Source organism: Erinaceus europaeus, chromosome 15 (genome assembly GCF_950295315.1).
Source record: "Erinaceus europaeus chromosome 15, mEriEur2.1, whole genome shotgun sequence".
In the NCBI taxonomy this organism is placed as follows: Eukaryota; Metazoa; Chordata; class Mammalia; order Eulipotyphla; family Erinaceidae; genus Erinaceus; species Erinaceus europaeus.
In genome coordinates, this window is record NC_080176.1 from 69,156,878 (window position 1) to 69,176,833 (window position 19,956).

The following is a 19,956-nucleotide window of genomic DNA, read 5'->3' on the forward strand; positions in this document are numbered from 1 at the left end:
TCTACTTGCTGAGCCACCTCTTAGTCCAAAAGTTACTTGGCATATGACTTTAAAAATCTTAAAAATACCAACTGAGGGAGTCGGGCAGTAGCACAGCGGGTTAAGCACACATGGCGCAAAGCACAAGGACCAACGTTAAGGATCCTGGTCCGATCCCCCGTCTCCCCATCTTCAGGGGTCACTTCACAGGCAGTGAAGCAGGTCTACTTTCTCTCCCCTCTCTGTCTTCCCCTCCTCTCTCCATTTCTCTCTGACCTATCCAACAACGAAGACAGACAACAATAACTACAACAATAAAAAAAAAAAGGGCAACAAAAAGGGAATAAATAAATAAATACTTATAAAAATTCACTCTTCCATGGAGGACCGGAGGAGGCATGCCTGACTGAGTACACACATAACCATGCACAAAGACCCTGGGCTCAAGTCCTTGGTCTACACCTGCAAGGAGGAAGCTGCAGGAGTGGGTGAAGCAGGTCTACAGATATCTCTCTTCAACTCCACCCCCCCACACACCAATTTCTTTCTGTTCTAGCAAAATAAAAGAAATGGGGAAGAAAGTTTCTGGGAGCAGTTGGATTCTCTGTGCAGGCACTGAGCACCCTGACAATAAAAAAACAATGATGAAAAAAAAATCTTGCATGTAAAACTACACTCTTCTAATAGGAAGATATGTTTTCATGTCACTTTGGTAAGATGAATAACCATGGTGTTTAGTCAAATTATAAGGAGACCAGATCTGAACCAACACAAGTGAATCTTCAAACCAGTTTTTGAACCAGTAACTATGGGGGAAGGGGGTGACAGAAATTAGAGCAGACTAAAAAGAACTGGCCTAGGAGTGACAAGGAGTACTATGGATGGCAGAAGATTTGCTGTTTGGCTGAAGAGATGTTCGGAGGTGCATCACTCTCACTCTCCATTATCCTTTGTGAGAAATAATAAAAATCATCCCACTGAAAACTCTATATGCTGCCGCACTGCAAAATTTGAAAAGAAAAGTAAAAAAATTATATTCCTAGCTTTTCAAATGTTAAATGTTGAACCAGGTAAATTTTATCTAATCTGATTACTATCTCCCCATCTCTGAACAGTTCTTGTGGACTAACTCCTTATAGACACCTTCCAGAATCCATCCTTCCTATTTCTATAGCAACAGGTGAAATCAAGTCTTTTTTTTTTTTTGCCTCCAGGGTTATTACTGGGACTCGGTTATTGCCTCCACTATGAATCAACTGCTTCTCGAGGCTATTTTTTTCCCTTTTGTTGCGCTTGTTATTTATTGTTATTGTTGTTATTGCTGTTTTTGTTGGATAGGACAGAGAGAAATCGAGAGAGGAGGGGAAGACAGAGGGGGAGAAAAAGACAGACACCTGCAGACCTGCTTCACCGCCTGTGAATCACCCTCCCTGCAGGTGGGAAGCCAAGGGCTTGAACTGGGATGCTTATGCAAGTCCTTGGCTTCTAACCATGTGCGCTTAACCTGCTGCGCCACCGCCCAGCCCCCAAAAACAAGTTTTTATCACATCTGCATCACCAGGAAAGGTCAACTGATTTTCCTACTAGTCAGTCTTTCAACATTCTAAACTACCTGCACTGCTCTTCCTATTGGGTTGTTGGAAAAGTCGTGACTTCTTGTTCTGTTTTTCTATACAAACATTTGTCGTGACTTTTCAACAGCCCAATGGCAAACGCTAGAAGAAGAACAGCCCAATAAAACACCACATAATATCACAGCTTCAGTTCAAAACTTCAAATGTCCATTAACAAAAACAGAGGAATACACCTTAACCCTGCATTTGAGATTATTTTTCACCTGGCCTCTTATTAACCTTTCAACCTTACTTACCATTCCTCTTCCTCAGTGGCCTTTCCTCCAATCCCACTGGTTTACTCATTTTACTTGGAATAAGAGGAATGGTTTCCTTCCTCAGCCCTTTACAAATCATCTTTTACTTGACCTGTCATACATGTCTCTAAGTCCAATTCTCAGGAGTACAAAAATGCCAACACACTTTACACTTCCATAAAGTCTTAGCAGAATGAAGTACTGGGAATATTTTCCTTCCTCCAAACCAGGTAGCAATCACTGCCTGTTCTAACCATGAACTGTCTGTTAGCATCTCCTGTATTCTAGTTATTAAATACTGAGTAGTATATGGTTCTAAAGCTACAAGTTAAACTTTACCTCCCTTCTCTCTCCCTATACCCAGAGTGTACTATCCAGATGGCTTATCTTAGCAAGCACACCGTAAGACTAAAGACTTCCTTGAGTGACACCCCCAAGTTAGACCCCTAGCACTAGATATGCCAGAGGATACACAGGTCTCTCTCTGCCTCTCTCATTGAATAAATAAAGCTGTTTTACAAAACCATGAATGAAATAAAATGATAGACATGCTTTAAATAGTGAAAGCTGGATCAGAGGCAGTTAGTGAATGTGTAACCAATGAAGACTGACAAGTGCTGCAGCTGGGTAGTGGTAGGATTTTTTAAATATCACTATGTTTTTAAAAGTCTGTAAGGGGCCAGGTGGTGGTGCACCTGGTAAAGTACATACATTAACATGTGCAGGGACACAAGTTCAAGCCCCCAGTCCCCACCTGAGGAAGGGGAGATAATAAAGCAGGGCTGCAAGTGTCTCTCTTCCTCTCTTATCTCCTCTTCCCTTCTTAATTTCTCATTGTCTGTATCCAATAAGTAAGCAATTTTAATTCTATAATAAAATGTGTTAAATGTAAATATTAAAGTATGCAATGTGATTATTTCGGTAAAAATGGAAAAGTACCTCTTAAAAAATATATATATATGAAGAGTTTGAACAAGTAAATTTGAGCATTAAAGAATTTCCCTAGCAGCTGGAGTGGGCAAGTAAGTAGAGAATTACTATCAATAGGGGGAAAAAAATGTATTTACAACTTGGTATTGATCAAATGTGACAGCGTTCCACATAAATATTTAAGGAATCACCACTCAATTTTAAGTGGCATGGCATGGTATAATTTCTATACTAGTCATTTTCATTAGGTATTATTTTTTGTTTTAATGAGACACAGAGTGTCACATACCACTTCAGAGTGTGGGGATGGAGGAGCTAGAAACTGAACCTGGAACCTTGGAGCCTCAGGCATGAGTCTTTTGCATAACCAGTATGCTGTCTCAACAGCCCCATAAAATAGTATTTATGCAACAAAAATTACATGCAAAAGTTCATCACTGCTAGCAAATTCTATCACCTCTATGTTAAAAATGAATAAAGGGCAGAGAGACAGTTCATCAGGTAGGGTGTGTATGTGTCTTGCCATGAACATGGCTCAGGTTCCAGTCCCCATATGGTGTCAGGTAGCTCTGGTGCAGTGGCCTCTCACCCTCTGTCTACATAAATGAAAAGCAGCCTCAAAGCAGAGGCATCTCGTGCATTAATAAGGCCCTGCCTTGAGTATGGGTGTCGACCTGCCAATGCCCATGTCCAGCGAAGAAGCAGTTATAGAAGCCGGACGTTCCACCTTCTGCACTTGTAATGACCCTGGTCCATGTTCCCAGAGGGATAAAGAATAGGAAAAGCCTCCAATGGAAAGGATGAGATGCAGAACTCTGGTGGTGGGAACTGTGTAGAATTGTACCCCTCTTACCCTATGGTCGGTCTTATCGATCATTATTAAATAAAATGAAAGTCGTAACAAAAATAAGGCCCTGCCTTATATAAAAAATAAGAAAGGAAGGAAGGAAGGAAGGAAGGGAGGGAGGGAGGAAGAAAGAAAGAAAAAGAAAGAAGACAAAGGAAAGGTCAGAGAGATCCACTAAAAAATAAAAAATGAGTTCGTGTATGATTCTGTTTAATATTATTTCAGTGCCATAAGAAAGTCACTTTCTCAAAAGAAAACAATGTTTCTTTGAACTGGGAACTGGAAACAATGATGTTAATGTCTGTAGTAAACACGGCTGGGAGCCTGAGACTCAAATTGCAATGTAATGGAGGGGGTGGTGGGTACGACAGATACTGATAAAACAGCATCTGCCAGGAGATGATCATTGCTAAACTGACTAGCACAAGACGATTCATTACACTTACCTATTTGTATTTTTATCTACGTTAGCATGTGTTTAAAGTTTTTCCACAATAAAAGACTGATAGAAGTATACCCCCATAACAAATCAGGCTAAAAAAAAAAAAAAAAAAAAGAGGCTAAGACCAGCAGGAAAGACCTTAAAAGAGGTGTATATATCACTACATGTTGTTGTTTCCTTTGTCTTAGTTTTGGCATCCTCAGGGCATCACCAGTCTAGGTCACCTTCAGAAGCATCACAGCACCAAGGTTTCCCCAATGCCATAGTACTCCCATGTGCTGTGCCAGGGGTTCAAACCCAACCAGGTGTCATGCATGGTAACACCTAGGTCAGTGTAAAAAAGAATTCTAAAGATTTTCAATCTTGTATTAATCTATGGATTCTTCCAGAATGACAAAAAAATTTTAAAAACTTAGAAGGCAGGGACCAGCAGGTGGCTCAACTGGTAAAAATGTACATGTTATTATGTGTAAGGACATGAATTCAAGTCCTCTGGTTAAAAAAAAAAAAATGGGGGGGGGCTCAGGCAGTAGCGAACGGGTTAAGCACACATAGTATGAAGCACAAGACCTGCCCAATGATCAATCCCCGTTCCCCACCTGCAGGGGAGTCTCTTCACAAGTGGTGAAGCACATCTGCCAGTCTCTCTCTCTCTCTCTCTCTCTCTCTCTCTCTCTCAATTTTCCCCTCCCCTCCCAATTTCTCTCTGTCCTATTCAAAAAAAAAAATTCAAAAATATGGCCACAGGGGCAGTGGATTCATAATACAGGCACTGAGCCCCAATAACCCTGTATGTTAAAAAAAAAGAATAAGGTATTTTATTTTAAAAAATATTTTAAAGGATGATGATCTTCTCACTAATAAATCACTCATATCTGTCCCTGATAATTACTAAGCACTCAACTTTAAACTTCTTTTTTACTATTATTATATTATACTCCTATACATATTATGTGACCAATCCTCCAACAAATTTATACTTCTAAGACCAGTACCATACAATCCACAGATGTTACTCAAATTTCATTCTACTCTACAGTTCTATTCCTTTTTCTTAAAGCTTCAGTTTTAAGAAATTCTGATTAAAATTTTAACAAAAATGTCATTTTATAATTCTCTCAGTCATTTCCTAGTGGAAATAATAATAAAAAGCTAATAAACAAAAACTGAGGACAACAGATATTCCAAGCTAAACAGCAAAATCATGATATAAGAGTTAACTGACTTATTTTTAGTTCATCATGCATGTCTGCAAAGATCTCAACACAGGCTAAACGGCTATGAGCTTCTACTTGTTTCACTATAAAGCCTAAAAGCAACAACAAAAGCATCACTTTCTTTGTAAATCACCTGCTTGTTCCATTAACTAAATCTAAATTAGAAAAAATTAAATTATGCCCACATCTTACAAATAAATACTGAAATTATTTGTCACTTTCAAAAATTTGAAAAAATCACCTATCAATCTCTGTCAGGAGGTAATTTTTAAATGGACCTGTATCCATTTAAAAATATATCAGTTCCATTTCAGCTGTGTGCTTTGCTTACAACAAGAACTGTGGATATCCTGAAAGGTGAAGCTTTGTATATTCTAAAAATTCTTTTTATATGTATTCTAAAAATTCCATGTGCGATGCTGCACCCTCACAAAAATTTCTCCAGCACATCACAACACCTGTATATGACTTTTATTCTTAGTTTTGGGCTTCAATCAGGTAGTATCAAGAAAAAAAAAAAAAGGACTTGTAAAAGCAAATCAAACTGTTTAATATACAACAAGCACTTAAGAATATTGCATTTCAGGACTTCCAAGGCGTAGCTATGGAGTAGGAGTAATTTCAGATCAAGCTCCTGATAAAATAGAAAAACAAAAAATAAACCAAAAAACACCTGAAAACTCTACAAAATATAACCAAGATTTCTCCAGAAACTCACTAAGTCACAGCCACAAAGTTGTGGATTCTTCCACAATTTCATCCTAATCTCCCTGGGCAGGTGACCTCACCAATGTGTCCCAGAACCTCACCTCTCCAAAGTCCTGCCCTACTAGGGAAATATAAAAATAGGCTGGGGCTAAGGATCAACATCACATCAAGCAGCAGAGAAGCATTTACAGAAGCCAGAACTTCCACCTTCTGCACCTCATAATTTTGGTCCATGTTCCCAGAGGGGCTAAATGTTGGGAGAAGATGACCAGAGAACTCTGAACTCCAATTCTATCAGGATCCAGAAAGAGAGGGGGAGGGAGGGAGAGAAGGGCATTCAGAAGCAGTAGGTGAGTAGGCATGACTTAAAAAGAAAGAGAAGGCAGAACCATAGAAAAAAATGGGCAAATATATATATTATTTAAATAAACAATAGTCAACCCATATCTGTGACCTTGGCAGAAGTGTAGTTTCCAATGTGATGGTGGGAAAGGTGTGGAATTTTACCCATTATCTTATAATTTTGTAAATCAGTATTAAATCACAAATAAACAATATGTGAGAAATGGGGAAGAGACTTTTCTGAACAGAATTACTGATTCTATTTTATACAGAATACAACTGGTTTCATTATGAATATTACAATTTCTCCTTCTTCCTACCTCCAATAGTACCTATGATCTTAAGACTACCTTTTGGTGCAATAGCTTCACTACCAAATAGGATTTACAATTTTCCCTTATGTATTAAATTTACAATTTATACTGTCAACTTCAGGATCCAAATATAATAGTAAAAATAATTTATTTTAGTGGCATATCAGACTCAGTAAAGAATATGAGACATGAAGAGAAAGCCTTTGACAAAATCCAACACCCATTCATGCTCAAAACTCTACAAAAAATGGGAATAGATGGGAAATTCCTCAAGATAGTGGAGTCTATATATAGCAAACCTACAGCCAACATAATACTCAATGGACAGAAGCTGAAAGCATTCCCCCTCAGATCGGGGACTAGACAGGGCTGTACACTGTCACCGTTACTCTTCAACATAGTATTGGAAGTTCTTGCCATAGCAATCAGGCAAGAGAAAGAAATCAAAGGAATACAGATTGGAAGGGAAGAAGTCAAGCTCTCACTATTTGCAGATGATATGATAGTATACATAGAAAGACCTAAAGAATCCAGTAGAAAATTACTGGAAGTTATTAGGCAATATAGCAAGGTATCAGGCTACAAAATCAATGTACAAAAATCAGTGGCATTTCTTTATGCAAACACTAAATCTGAAGAAGAAGACATCCAGAAATCACTCCCATTTACTGTTTCAGCAAAATCAATCAAATACCTAGGAATAAAGTTGACCAAAGAAGTGAAAGTCTTGTATGCTGAAAACTATGAGTCGCTACTCAAGGAGATAGAAATTGATACCTAGAAATGGAAAGATATCCCATGCTCATGGATTGGAAGAATAAATATCATCAAAATGAATATTCTCCCCAGAGCCATATACAAATTTAATGCAATACCCATTAAAGTTCCACCAAGCTTCTTTAAGAGAATAGAACAAACACTACAATCATTTATCTGGAACCTGAAAACACCTAGAATTGCCAAAACCATCTTAAGGAAAAGAAACAGAAATGGAGGCATCACACTCCCAGACCTTAAACTATATTATAAAGCCATCATCATCAAAACAGCATGGTACTGGAACAAAAATAGGCACACAGACCAGTGGAACAGAATTGAAAGCCCAGAAGTAAATCCCAACACCTATGGGCATCTAATCTTTGATAAGGGGGCCCAAAGGATTAAATGGAAAAAGGAGGCTCTCTTCAATAAATGGTGCAGGGAAAACTGGGTTGAAACATGAAGAAGAATGAAATTGAACCACTTTATCTCACCAGAAACAAAAATCAACTCCAAATGGATCAAAGACCTAGATGTCAGACCAGAAACAATCAAATACTTAGAGGAAAACATTGGTAAAACACTTTCCCACCTACACCTCAAGGACATCTCTGATGAATCAAACCCAATTGCAAGGAAGACTAAAGCAGAAACAAACCAATGGGACTACATCAAATTGAAAAGCTTCTGCACATCCAAAGAAACTATTAAACAAACAGAGAGACCCCTCACAGAATGGGAGAAGATCTTCACATGCCAGACATCAGACAAGAAACTAATCACCAAAATATATAAAGAGCTCAGCAAACTTAGCACCAAAAAAGCAAATGACCCCATCCAAAAATGGGCAGGGGATATGAACAAAACATTCACCTCAGAGGAGATCCAAAAGGCTAACAAACATATGAAAAACTGCTCTAGATCACTGACTGTCAGAGAAATGCAAATTAAGACAACACTAAGATACCACCTCACTCCTATAAGAATGGCATACATCAAAAAGGACAGCAGCAACAAATGCTGGAGAGGATGTGGGGACAGAGGAACCCTTTTACATTGGTGGTGGGAATGTAAATCAGTACAGCCTCTGTGGAAAGCAGTCGGGAAAACTCTCAGAAGGCTAGACATGGACCTTCCATATGATCCAGTAATTCCTCTCCTGGGGTTATACCCCAAGGACTCCATAACACCCAACCAAAAAGAGGTGTGTACTCCTATGTTCATAGCAGCACAATTCATAATAGCTAAAACCTGGAAGCAACCCAGGTGCCCAACAACAGATGAGTGGCTGAGAAAGCTGTGGTATATATACACAATGGAATACTATGCAGCTATCAAAAACAATGAACCCACCTTCTCTGACCCATCTTGGACAGAGCTAGAAGAAATTATGTTAAGTGAACTAAGTCAGAAAGATAAAGATGAGTATGGGATGATCCCACTCATCAACAGAAGTTGAGGAAGAAGATCTGAAAGGGAAACTAAAAGCAGGACCTGATCAAATTGTAAGTAGGGCACCAAAGTAAAAACCCAGTGGTGAGGGGTAGACATGCAGCTTCCTGGGCCAGTGGGGGGTGGGAGTGGGCGGGAGGGATGGGTCACAGTCCTTTGGTGGTGGGAATGGTGTTTATGTACACTCCTAGCAAAATGTAGACATATAAATCAGTAGTTAATTAATATGAGAGGGGGAAAATCAATTGTATGTCTCAAAGTTACTCAAAACACAAACTGAATTCTTTTAATATATAGGCTGTGTATTTGATATGCGGACTCTCTCAAAAGCCTAGACCAAGTAGATTAGAAGCATCCAATAGCACAGCTATATACAAGATACTGGATACTGTACAGCAAACCATAACAAAAGGACCTTTCAAAATTAACCCAATTAACAAATAATGTGATGATAGCATTAACTATCAATTGTCTTTTTGAACCCTAAGACAGCAGGAACCTCACATCTCCACTATAGAGCCCCTACTTCCCCCAGTCCTGGAACCCTTGGATAGGGCCCACTTTCCCGTATGCATCTCCCAATCCAAGCCAAATAATATTGCATCCGCCGATCACAACATAACCAACGCAACGATTGCCACCTCAACATGCTTCACCTCAGACTGTGTCCAGAGACTTCACGTGTGGAATGACAACCCTTCAGCTTCATTACTCGGGTGAGACCTTTCCTTTTATAGTACACTCTAATTTCATCTCAGGTAGTTCACTTTCTAACAAAGTCCCATAACCTAGATATACACCAGTTTCTGTGAGAGAGCTTATGTGCACACGTATCCATAAACTACTGCAAAATATATACCTGAAAGCAGTAGTACACTAGAGTTTGCAGTGAGTACCTCCCTAACACTTCCTCTCCACTATTCCAAGCTTGGGATCCATGATTGCTCAACAAATTGTTTGGCTTCGTATGTTAACTCTCTTTTCAATCACCAGGTTCCAGATGCCACCAGGATGCTGGCCAGGCTTCCCTGGATTGAAGACCCCACCAATGTGTCCTGGAGCTCAGCTTCCCCAGAGACACACCCTACTAGGGAAAGAGAGAGGCAGACTGGGGGTATGGACCGACCAGTCAACACCCATGTTCAGCGGGGAAGCAATTACAGAAGCCAGACCTTCTACCTTCTGCAACCCTCAACGACCCTGGGTCCATGCTCCCAGAGGGCTAGAGAATGGGAAAGCTATCATGGGAGGGAGTGGGTTATGGAGATTGGGTGGTGGGAATTGTGTGGAGTTGTACCCCTCCTACCTTATGGTTTTGTTCATTAATCCTTTCTTAAATAAAAATTTAAAAAAAAAAGAATATGAGACATGAGACAATATTTGAGATTACAGGTGAGATCTAATCTCCACATGACGCAGCAGAGTGGTTAAGAGTATTAAGATTAAACTTCCTGTATGTGAATTCTAACTGTGTGTATCAGTAAGATTTCAACTGTGCCAACTCACCAAATGTAAAATGAAAATAAGTATAATTATGCATCAAGGGATTTTAATAGTCTAATAAGATAATACACATCAAGTTCTCAGCAAAATACTACTAATAACTGCAAAAATTACGAGAGTTGTGACACTGCTCATACAGAATTAAAGCACAAGAGACTCTATACTGAACAGAGTTAAAGCATATACATCTCTGTATACTTTATACAGTATTCGAAATATATTCATAAATGATCTGTAAGGAGGCAATGGAATTCTGATACTCATTTTTTACTGGTGTCTGCACTATCAGCATCTTCTCTGCCATTTTTACTCTATCTCTACTATTCAAACAAGAAAAAAAGTTTACATACTTTTTTTTTTTTGCTACTGGGGTTCAGTGGCTGCATGACAAATATACTGTCCTGGCAGCCATTTCTTTTATTTTATCGGACAAAAAGAAATTAGGAGGAGGAGGGAAGACAGAATGAGAGAGATATCTACAGTACTTACTTCACCACTCCTGAAGCTCCTCCCATGCAGGTGGGGAGCAGGGGCTCAAACCCGGCTTCTTGTGCTTAACCAGGTGCACCACCACACAGCCCCAGAAAAAAGTTTTCTATCCTTCTACAAAATTCTCAACAATTAGTGATGAAAAACAGAAACTTAAAAATATTTGAAATTAGGGACTGGGCAGTGGCACACCTGATTGAGAATGCATATCACAGTGCAAGAGGCCCTGGGTTCAAGTCCCCTGTCCCCACCTACAGGAAAAAATCTTCATGAATGGTGAAGCAGCTGCAAGTCTCTCTCACTCTTTTCCTACCTCCTCCCACTACCCTCTCAATTTCTCTGTCTCCATCCAAAATAAATAAACACAAGATTAAAAATGTTAAGATGTTTTTAAAAGTTTTAACTTAATAAAATAGCCCAACCAGCTTCATCTCAGACCAATAATTCAGATAATATAAAGCAATGATTAATAAGACACTCAAGAATCATTCTACAAAATTTCGGGTGTTATTAATTGGCAGACACTAGTTAGAAACTTTGTGTTCAGGGGCTGGGCACACCCAGGAGAGCACACACAATGTCATGTGCAAGGGCAAGGGTTCAAACCCCCTGTCCCACATGAAGTGGGCAAATTTCATGAGCTATGAAGCAGTGCTTCAAGGGGTCAGGTGGTGGTATACCTGGTTGAGTGCACATGTTACAATGTGCAAGGATCCAGATTTAAGTCTATGTCCCCGTCAGTAGAGGGAAAGCTTTACAAGCAGTGGAGCAGTGCTGCAGATGTCTGTCTCTCTTCCTCTCTACCCCCCTTCCTCTCAATTTCTGGCTGTCTCTATCAAATAATTAAAGGTAATTTTAAAAAATAGCAATCAAAAAATTTAAAAAATAATAAATCAAAACATTTAAAAAGAAATTATGGGTTATATACTCCAGGAAATACTACTGTTATCATCAAAAAAGATGATATTGTGTCCTTTGGGACAAAAAATGATGGAAGTAGAGGTACTGAGCAAAGTAGAGGTGCTTATGCTTAGCAAAATAAGTAAAGAGAATGAAAGACAACTACTGGATGGTTTCCCTTCTATCGGAATCTAGGAAATCCACAGAACTGATACACATGAACTTGCAAAAAAAAAAAAAAAGCAGAGAAACTGTTTCTATGCCTTTGTAAGAAAAAGCAGAGAATTGTTTCTATGACTTTGTGATCATTATAATATTGTGGTCAACTTTGGGAACTGAGTGGGCGGGGGCACAGAAGTTTGGTGGTGGGTGTGGTACTGAACTATAATCTTACAATCTTGTAACCCCCTATTAATCACAAATAAAAAATGGAAAAAAATCACATATATAAATCCTTTTCTTTTAACGTGCACAGCTGAGTAGTATTTAGTATATTCATAACCTTTATGATACACACCTATATAATGTTTAAACCTAGCCACATGTTGAGCTCATGCAGCTTTGGTTATTTAATAAATTGCTCTCGGGAGCTAGGTGGTGGTGTATCTGGTTGAGCACACACAAGCCCTTGGTTCTCACCTGCAGGTGGGAAGCTTCACAAGTGATAAAGTGCTGTAGGTGTCTTTCTCTCTCCCTCTCCCTCTCCTCTTTCCCTCTCAATTTTTCTCTGTCTATAGGATAAAGACATAAAACTTAAAAAAAGATAGTAAAAGTACATAAATAATTGAACAAATAAATAAATTGCTCTCAATTAATCCTTAAACATATCCAAAGCTTCAAGAGAACACTACACTTTTAGTGTTCTGGAACTGAGTCATCATAATAGGTACAATCACTGCCATTTTACAAATGGGAAGTGCTGGGCAGCATGCTCTAAATTATATGCATGTCAAGTCTAGAGTTTGAATACCAACTGCAGTCTTCTAATTCTCTGTACTCTGTTGCCTTCCCTGATTTTACCATATTGTCCATAATTTTCCAGAACTTAATCCGTTCTCATCTTTCCAGATCAAGGTTCTCTCCATGCACTTATGGCTATTTCAATCATTCTCTGGCCCCACTATCTTTTTTTTCAGGAACATAATCAAGTGCAAATACGTAATTCTGATGAGTTGAAATGTTTATATTATGTTTCTATTTACCCAATCAGGCATTTTATGGAACCAGTTACAATATCCTATCATGACTCTTAGGTCTTTAAACCAGTAACAACCAAAAATAATAGAACCAAATTTAAGATGTGCTTTATTTGGTTTTTTTTTTCTTTATTTATTTATCGGATAGAGATAGCCAGAAGTCAAAAGAAAGGGGGAGACAGAGAGCGAAAGAGACAGAGAGACCCCTGCAGCACTGCTTCACCACTTGCAAAGCTTTACCCCTGCAGGTAGGGACTGGGGGCTTGAACCCAGGTCCTTGAGCACTGCAACATGTGTCTCAACCAGGTGCACCACCACCAGGCCCCTTATTTATTTTTTTAAATGAGACACAGAAAGAAGAGAAAGGGGGGGAGGGAAGGAGAGAGAAAGATAGGAAGATACACCAGAGCAGTGCACAGCTCAGGCTTATGGTAGTAATGGGGATTGAACCTGGAACCTCAAGAGCTTCAGACATGATAATCTTTTTTTTCCCCTTTATTGGAGGGATTAATGGTTTACAATCAACCATTAAATACAGTACTTTGCACATGAGTAACTTTTCTCAGCTTTCCACATAACAATTCAACCCCCACTAGGTCCTCCTCTGCCATCAGATTCCAGTAACTGAGCTTTCTTCCCCACCACCACTGAGTCTTTTACTTTGGTGCAATACACCAAGCCTAATCCAAGTTCTGCTTTGTGTTTTCTTATATTTCAACTTCTTTTTTTATTATTAGTAGTAGTAGTAGTGATTTCGTAATGATTGGCAAGATTGTGGGATAAGAGGTGTACAACTCATACAATTCCCAGCACCAGAGTGCCAAATCCCATCCCCTCCACTGGAAGCTTCACTATTCTTTATCCCTCTGGGAGTATGGACCAAAGATCTTTATGGAGTGCAGAAGGTGAGAGGTCTCTAATTGTTTCTCTGCTGGTCATGGGTGTTGGTGGGTCGATCCATATACCCAGCCTGTTTCTATCTTTCCCTAGTGGGGTAGGGCTCTGGGAAGGTGGGGTTCCAGGACACAATGATGAGGCTATCTGCCCAGGGAAGGCAGGTTGGCGTCATGGTACTATTTTTCAACTTCTGGCATGACAGTCTTTTGCATAACTATTATGCTACCTTCCAGCCCTCCGGGTTTAAGATGTTTAAGAGAGAGAGACAAAAAAGAGAGAGAGACATAGCTACTAAATATCCTATATATTAAAAAATATTTCTTAAATACTTTTAAATGTAGGAAATCAAAAACTGACAAGATTCAAAGAAACCAGTTAGAAAAGTATTGTATAAATAAATAGTGAGTTCAAATGATGTCAGGGAACTTTCAGAGACTATGAATGGATCCAACACTTTATCAAACCACACCCACTCTAAAAACACACCTTGGATGTTAATACATGAATTGCCACAATACTATCAGTAATCCTGACAAAAAGTATAATTATATTGCTGAACTGGCAACCAAGGCACACCTTCCTACTAGAACTTGGCAGTTTCAGGAAACAGACCAAAAAAAAAAAACTACCAAAATTTGAGTTTTTCTTGCACTTAATTTCAGTCCAGTAAGTAAGTGAAAACCACATCCTCATTAATACAGATTTATTTAAATTAATCTCCCCAGGGAGCAACAAACTCGGGAGTCAGCATTATTAGAACCTGGGTGCAGGTGTTCACATTACCAACAAGACGACAGTGTACTTTTTTTTTCAGGACAGTGTACTCTTAACACACCTGTTAACAGACATGGTGGGTGTGTTGTGAACTACTGGCTTTTGATGGTAGGGTGTATATGGGAATACTAACAGGTACATCAGTGACACTATCAACTGAAAAATAACATTACTTATCACCTTCACTATGATTAACAACCTTCAGAATTACTCATTGAAAGCTAAAGCCAGGCTAACTACTGCATCACAAGTATCATAACATCATGCTGCAAGTGTCCCCATGCCTGAGAACTGAACCTCTCAAAAGAAAGTGCCTGCTTAGGTGGTCCGGGAGGTGGCACAGTGGATAAGGCATTGGACTTGGCAAGCATGAGGTCCTGAGTTCAATCCCCAGCACCACATGTACCAAAGTAACGTCTGGTTCTTTCTCTCTCTCCTATCATTTCTCATGAATCAATAAATTTAAAAAAAAAAACCTGCTTAGTAACTAACATTTTGTAGGTAGTCAATAAACAATGTTACTTGCAGCCCTGAACTGAAGACATCTGGCACAAATCTGCTCAACCTGTCCTTCCCATCTTGCATAAACAAGTACCCACAAAAAAAAAAAAAAAGGCAAATCACGTTCAGAGTCTCAAAAAAGACTAATTTTACAGAGCAATTAACTGCTATACTGGTTTGTGATTTGCCTTAAGATCAGTTTGTTTAGAAAGTTTGTTTTAAATAGATCATAGTAGCTGGGGAGGTGCTGGGCAGTCAGACAGCAAGACTTGCATGACTGAGGTCCTGGGTTCAATATACCATAGTGTTCATGCCAGAGAGGTACTCTGCTGTGTCCCAAGAAACAAGCAGATTGTTAAAAATAGATTATATCAATTTTGCACCATAAACTATCTATTGAGTCCATATAGAGAAGTTAACATTGAAAACTGAATAACATATACAAAAAGTGACACAAGTCAGAATGAGCACAACTAAAATCTATTTGTTATTTTTTTGTTGTTTTGTTTGTGTTTTTCTTCAGGCAGTGGTATACCCAGTTGAGAGCACACGTTACCATGTGCAAGGACTCAGGTTCAACCCTGTTTCCCATCTGTGGGAGATGCTCAGCAGCAGTGAAGCAGATCTGCAAGTATCTATCTCCCTCTCCCTCTCAATTTCTTCCTATCAAATAAAATAGAAAGGAGAAAAAATGGCCACCAGGAGTGTTAGACTCATAGTGCTGGCACCAAGTACCAGTAATAACCCTGGGCAAAAGAAAGAATGAAAGGCAAGCAATTTGTACAACTTTCAGGAAAACAAAAACAAATAAGCTTGGTAATAATCGACCACTAGTTTGAACAAATACATCAATTCCAAAACCAAATAAGCCATACCCCTGGAGAAATGCCACAGAGTGAAATTCAAAGTTGAAGACTCTCTATAGAGAATAGATTAGTCAGTCAGCTACTCCTCAAGGAATTCAAGCCAGACATAGAATATTCTTGTCAAATGTAATTGGCTACAAAATATCAATATACAGTTCAGGGGAAGGTTATACATACTAACAGTTCAGAAAGAATGTGAAATCTTGGGGGCCAGGTGGTGGCACTTCTGGTTAAGCTCACACATGACACTACACAAGGACCTGGGTTCAAGCCCCTGGACCCACCTGCAGAGGGAAAGCTTCCAGAGTGGCAAAGCAATGTTGCAGGGTTGTGTGTGTGTGTGTGTGTGTGTGTGTGTGTGTGTGTGTGTGTCTCTCCCCCTTCTTAATTTTTCTCTTTCTCTATCCAATAATAAATTTCACAATAAAAAAAATGAACTTTTAAAGAATATTCAAGATGAAAAACTGTGAATAGCACTAAATACAAGTGTGTGACCGTGTGGTCCGGGAGGTAGCACAGTGGATAAAGCATTGGATTTTCAAGCATGAGGTCCTGAGTTCAATCCCTAGCAGCACATGTACCAGTGTGGTATCTGGTGTTCTCGTTCTCTCTCTCTCTCTCTATCTCTACCCTCTCTCTTTCTCTCCCTCTCTCTCCTTCTATCTTCATGAATAAATAAATGAAATCTTTAAAAAAAAAAAAAAAAAAACTAAGTGTGGGAGTCCGGTGGTAGCTCAGCGGGTTAAGCGCACGTGGCGCAACACACAAGGACCAGTGTAAGGATCCCAGTTCGAGCCCCCGGCTCTCCACCTGCAGGAGAGTCACTTCACAGACGGTGAAGCAGGTGTGCAGGTGTCTTATCTTTCTCTCCCCGTCTTCCCCTCCTCTCTCCATTTCTCTCTGTCCTATCCAACAACGACGACAACAAAACAAGGGCAACAAAAAGGAATAAATATTTTTAAAAAACCAAGTGTATGACAAATGGTTACTATTATTGAAGTCAAATTAATATTTAATAATGGGGAAATACAAAACAAGATAATTAGCCTTTTATGTTTAAACAGTTTTTTCCTTTTTATCATGATGAGTTTTCTCAATCTATACCATTGTACTGTGTGAATATAAATGTGTGTATACATTTTGCCAGAAATAAAGAATTAACCTGTTTGATGTTGGACTAACTGGTCCTAACATTCAACTATATTTCCTAAAGAGCTTCAATCGGCCCATAAGCATGACCCTCCAAGTCACTGAATATCATACGTTCGTATTCTTTCCTAGAAATAGGAAGACTTATCAAAGTTGGCAAACAGTTAACAAGAAAACTTCAGTTACCAATAGCTTTCCAGAACTCCCTGGGTCATCCAAACTTTGGAAAACTTGACTGCAAAGTTTCAAGATCACATCAAGCCAAGAAAACCTTGAATTGTATAGACCAAAATTTCTCAGCCTTGGTACTGCTGGTATTTTAAACCAAATAATTCCTTGCTGTGTGTGTGTGGGGGGGGGGGTGTTGACCTAGCGTATTACAGAATATTTCCCAGCATCCCTGGGCCCTTCCCAGAAGACAGCAGCACTCTCTTCAAACCAATAAAGTGCACAGAAATTCCTCCATGTGGGGGGCGGGAGGGGGGAATTGATCTAGGAGCCTCCAACAACTCATTACAGTGTTTCAATTTGTCCAGTAGAGAGCTGAGTTCTGCAGCACCCAGAGAGTTCCCAGGAACTCCCACCAAACATTCCAAATGGCTACTGCATGTGAAACTTCGCCGGGCTCCATAAACTAACTGGAACCTTGTTTCTGCAGATAGCAGACCCTTCCACGTGTGCAGGATTAAACGCTGTCGCGATGACGAATCAGGGACGGGCTGGGACCAGAGCCAACAGTGACTGGCTTTTACAGTTTCGATGGCTTGCATGCACCGTCGTTTAACCCTTCAGTGGACTCATCATCATCCCTTGCCAGAGGAAGCCTTTCTTAGCCAACCATTTCTCCCCAACCTCGCCCGCTTCAGACCCTCTGCTCTGGACTCTTGCCCCATTCAGAGAGGGCACCTGTCACCGCACCCGGGTCAGCTCAGCTCTCACGCAGGGTGCAGCCCCTCCTCGCCCCCAGGTGACAGTCCCCGGCCCAGGTCAGACGCTGACCCTTGACCCCGGGCTGACCCCGCCGCCCCTCCCCGCCCCCAGGGCGGTACCTGAAGTAGTAGACATCGCTCTTGCCGGCACTGAGCCCAGATTTTCGGATCACTTCCTCCTTCTTCCATCCGGGGGGGAGGGCCGGGCAGTCCATCCTCTTCCCGCTCTCCGTGGCCCGGGGTCCCCTGGGCCCCGGCCCCGCGCTCCCCGACGGGAAAGGGACCGGCTCCCGCCGGGGGGCGCCGCCGCCACCGTTGCCGCCGCCGCAGCCGCCGCCGTCGCTGCCAAGGCCGCCGCCGCCGCTCGGGGGACGGCCGCGGCCCCGGCCCCGGCCCCGGCCCCGTCCCCGGCCACGGCCCCGGCCACGGCCACGGCCACAGACGCCGCCGCCCCGGCCCGCCTGCTTCCACCGCCCCCGGCCACGGCCGCCGCCCCGAGCGCCTTCCCTGCGCACGCCGCTCACCGGGGACGGGGCGAGCGCGCTGCCCTGGCCCCCCTGCTCTATGGCGGAGTCGCCGCCAGCGCCGCTGCCGCCCGCCGCGCTCTCCCCCTCCTCCTGCTCCGGGCAGCAGCGGCCTCCCCCCGGGTGCGCGCGCATCCAGCCCCCTCCCCAGCCGGCGCTGCGCTTCTTCCGTAACCGAGCCCTTGGAATCCCGGAGACCCGCCCCGCCCGCTGCGCGGCGCGCGGGGGACGCGCGCAAGCATCATAGAGCGGGCGCGCGCAGAGCGGCCCTCCCGCCGGGGCGTGGCCGCGGACACCGCCTCTTAGGTCCTCCAAGCACTAGGAGCGGCCATCTTGTCCCCGCCTCCTCGAGGGCACGCCCCCTGTCCCGCCCGCTGCGGCCGGGCTTCGCCCTTCCGGCCCCCGCCCCCACCAGTTCTGGGAAGAGCCCCAAGAGGGTTCGGGCACCTAGTCAGTCGTGGGGCAATGGCTGAGGCGTTGTGGTTGCCTTGTTTGAAATGAGGTTACCCTCCCCTGCTACTTGGTCTTAGCGACATTTGCTTCTCAATTCATGAACAACGAACAAAATAAGCTTCAAATTTATATTCACTGATTTCGACTGTTCCTGTGAATGCTAGAACCCCTTTTCTGCCTCTGCTTGCCTGGAGGTCAAATTGCAGAAGGATGTCAATGGCACACTAAATGAGTATCATTGTCCTCCAAAATCTGACTCCAGGCCAGGGGACACTAGACTGATCATCCTCCTAGAACTTTGCTAGGCTATACAAAGGGAGATGATAAACAAGAACATTCTCTCCAGTTCTGTAATGTTCATCTCTAAATTCTCGTTGGAATAATCAGTACAGCTAGAATTTATCAAATGACTTGTGGTCTTTTGATTTGGACTTCCTCGTCTAATAGAAATTATCAATGGCCTTTGACTTGGTAAATACACCCTTCTGCTGAAAGACTAACTCAGGCCAATCTCACAAGCCTTTAGGAATCTCTGAAGAATTCCGGATCATTCAGGTATAAGTTCAAAGAACAGTGCTAAATTAATTAAGAAAAATTACTTAAATCTTGGGAAACTTTTTTCTTCTTTGTTGCTTAACATATGTAGGTTGTGCTATCCTAATTCAAGATGATACATTATGGAAACCTTTGAAGACTGAACTGTGTAAAGCACATTTTATTAGACTGATCATCAGCTATCTTTAGTTTTTCTGTACATAGGACCTAAAAGTGCAGTGTCTAGTTTCATGTATTAAAACAATTAAGTAATGGAAAAATCACCTTTTTTGATAAATTCAAACAAAAATGTAATTCATGCACGATTTTTTTCCCTTTCTTCATTGCCACTACAGTTATCCCTGGAATTCAGTGTCTACA

The 19,956-nt window shown here is 41.4% G+C and overlaps 1 protein-coding gene across 1 annotated transcript in view; it reads right to left on the bottom strand.

Moving 5' to 3' along the window:
• The window catches only part of MBD2 (methyl-CpG binding domain protein 2), a 63,896-nt gene extending 45,064 nt beyond the window's left edge, over positions 1–18,832 (bottom strand). Inside the window, exon 1 of the mRNA XM_060173896.1 lies at positions 18,185–18,832. Coding sequence (XP_060029879.1) covers positions 18,185–18,723 — 539 coding nt within the window. The 5' untranslated portion in view covers positions 18,724–18,832. The remainder of the gene's footprint in view (positions 1–18,184) is intronic.
• Between the last annotated feature and the right edge of the window lie 1,124 nt (positions 18,833–19,956).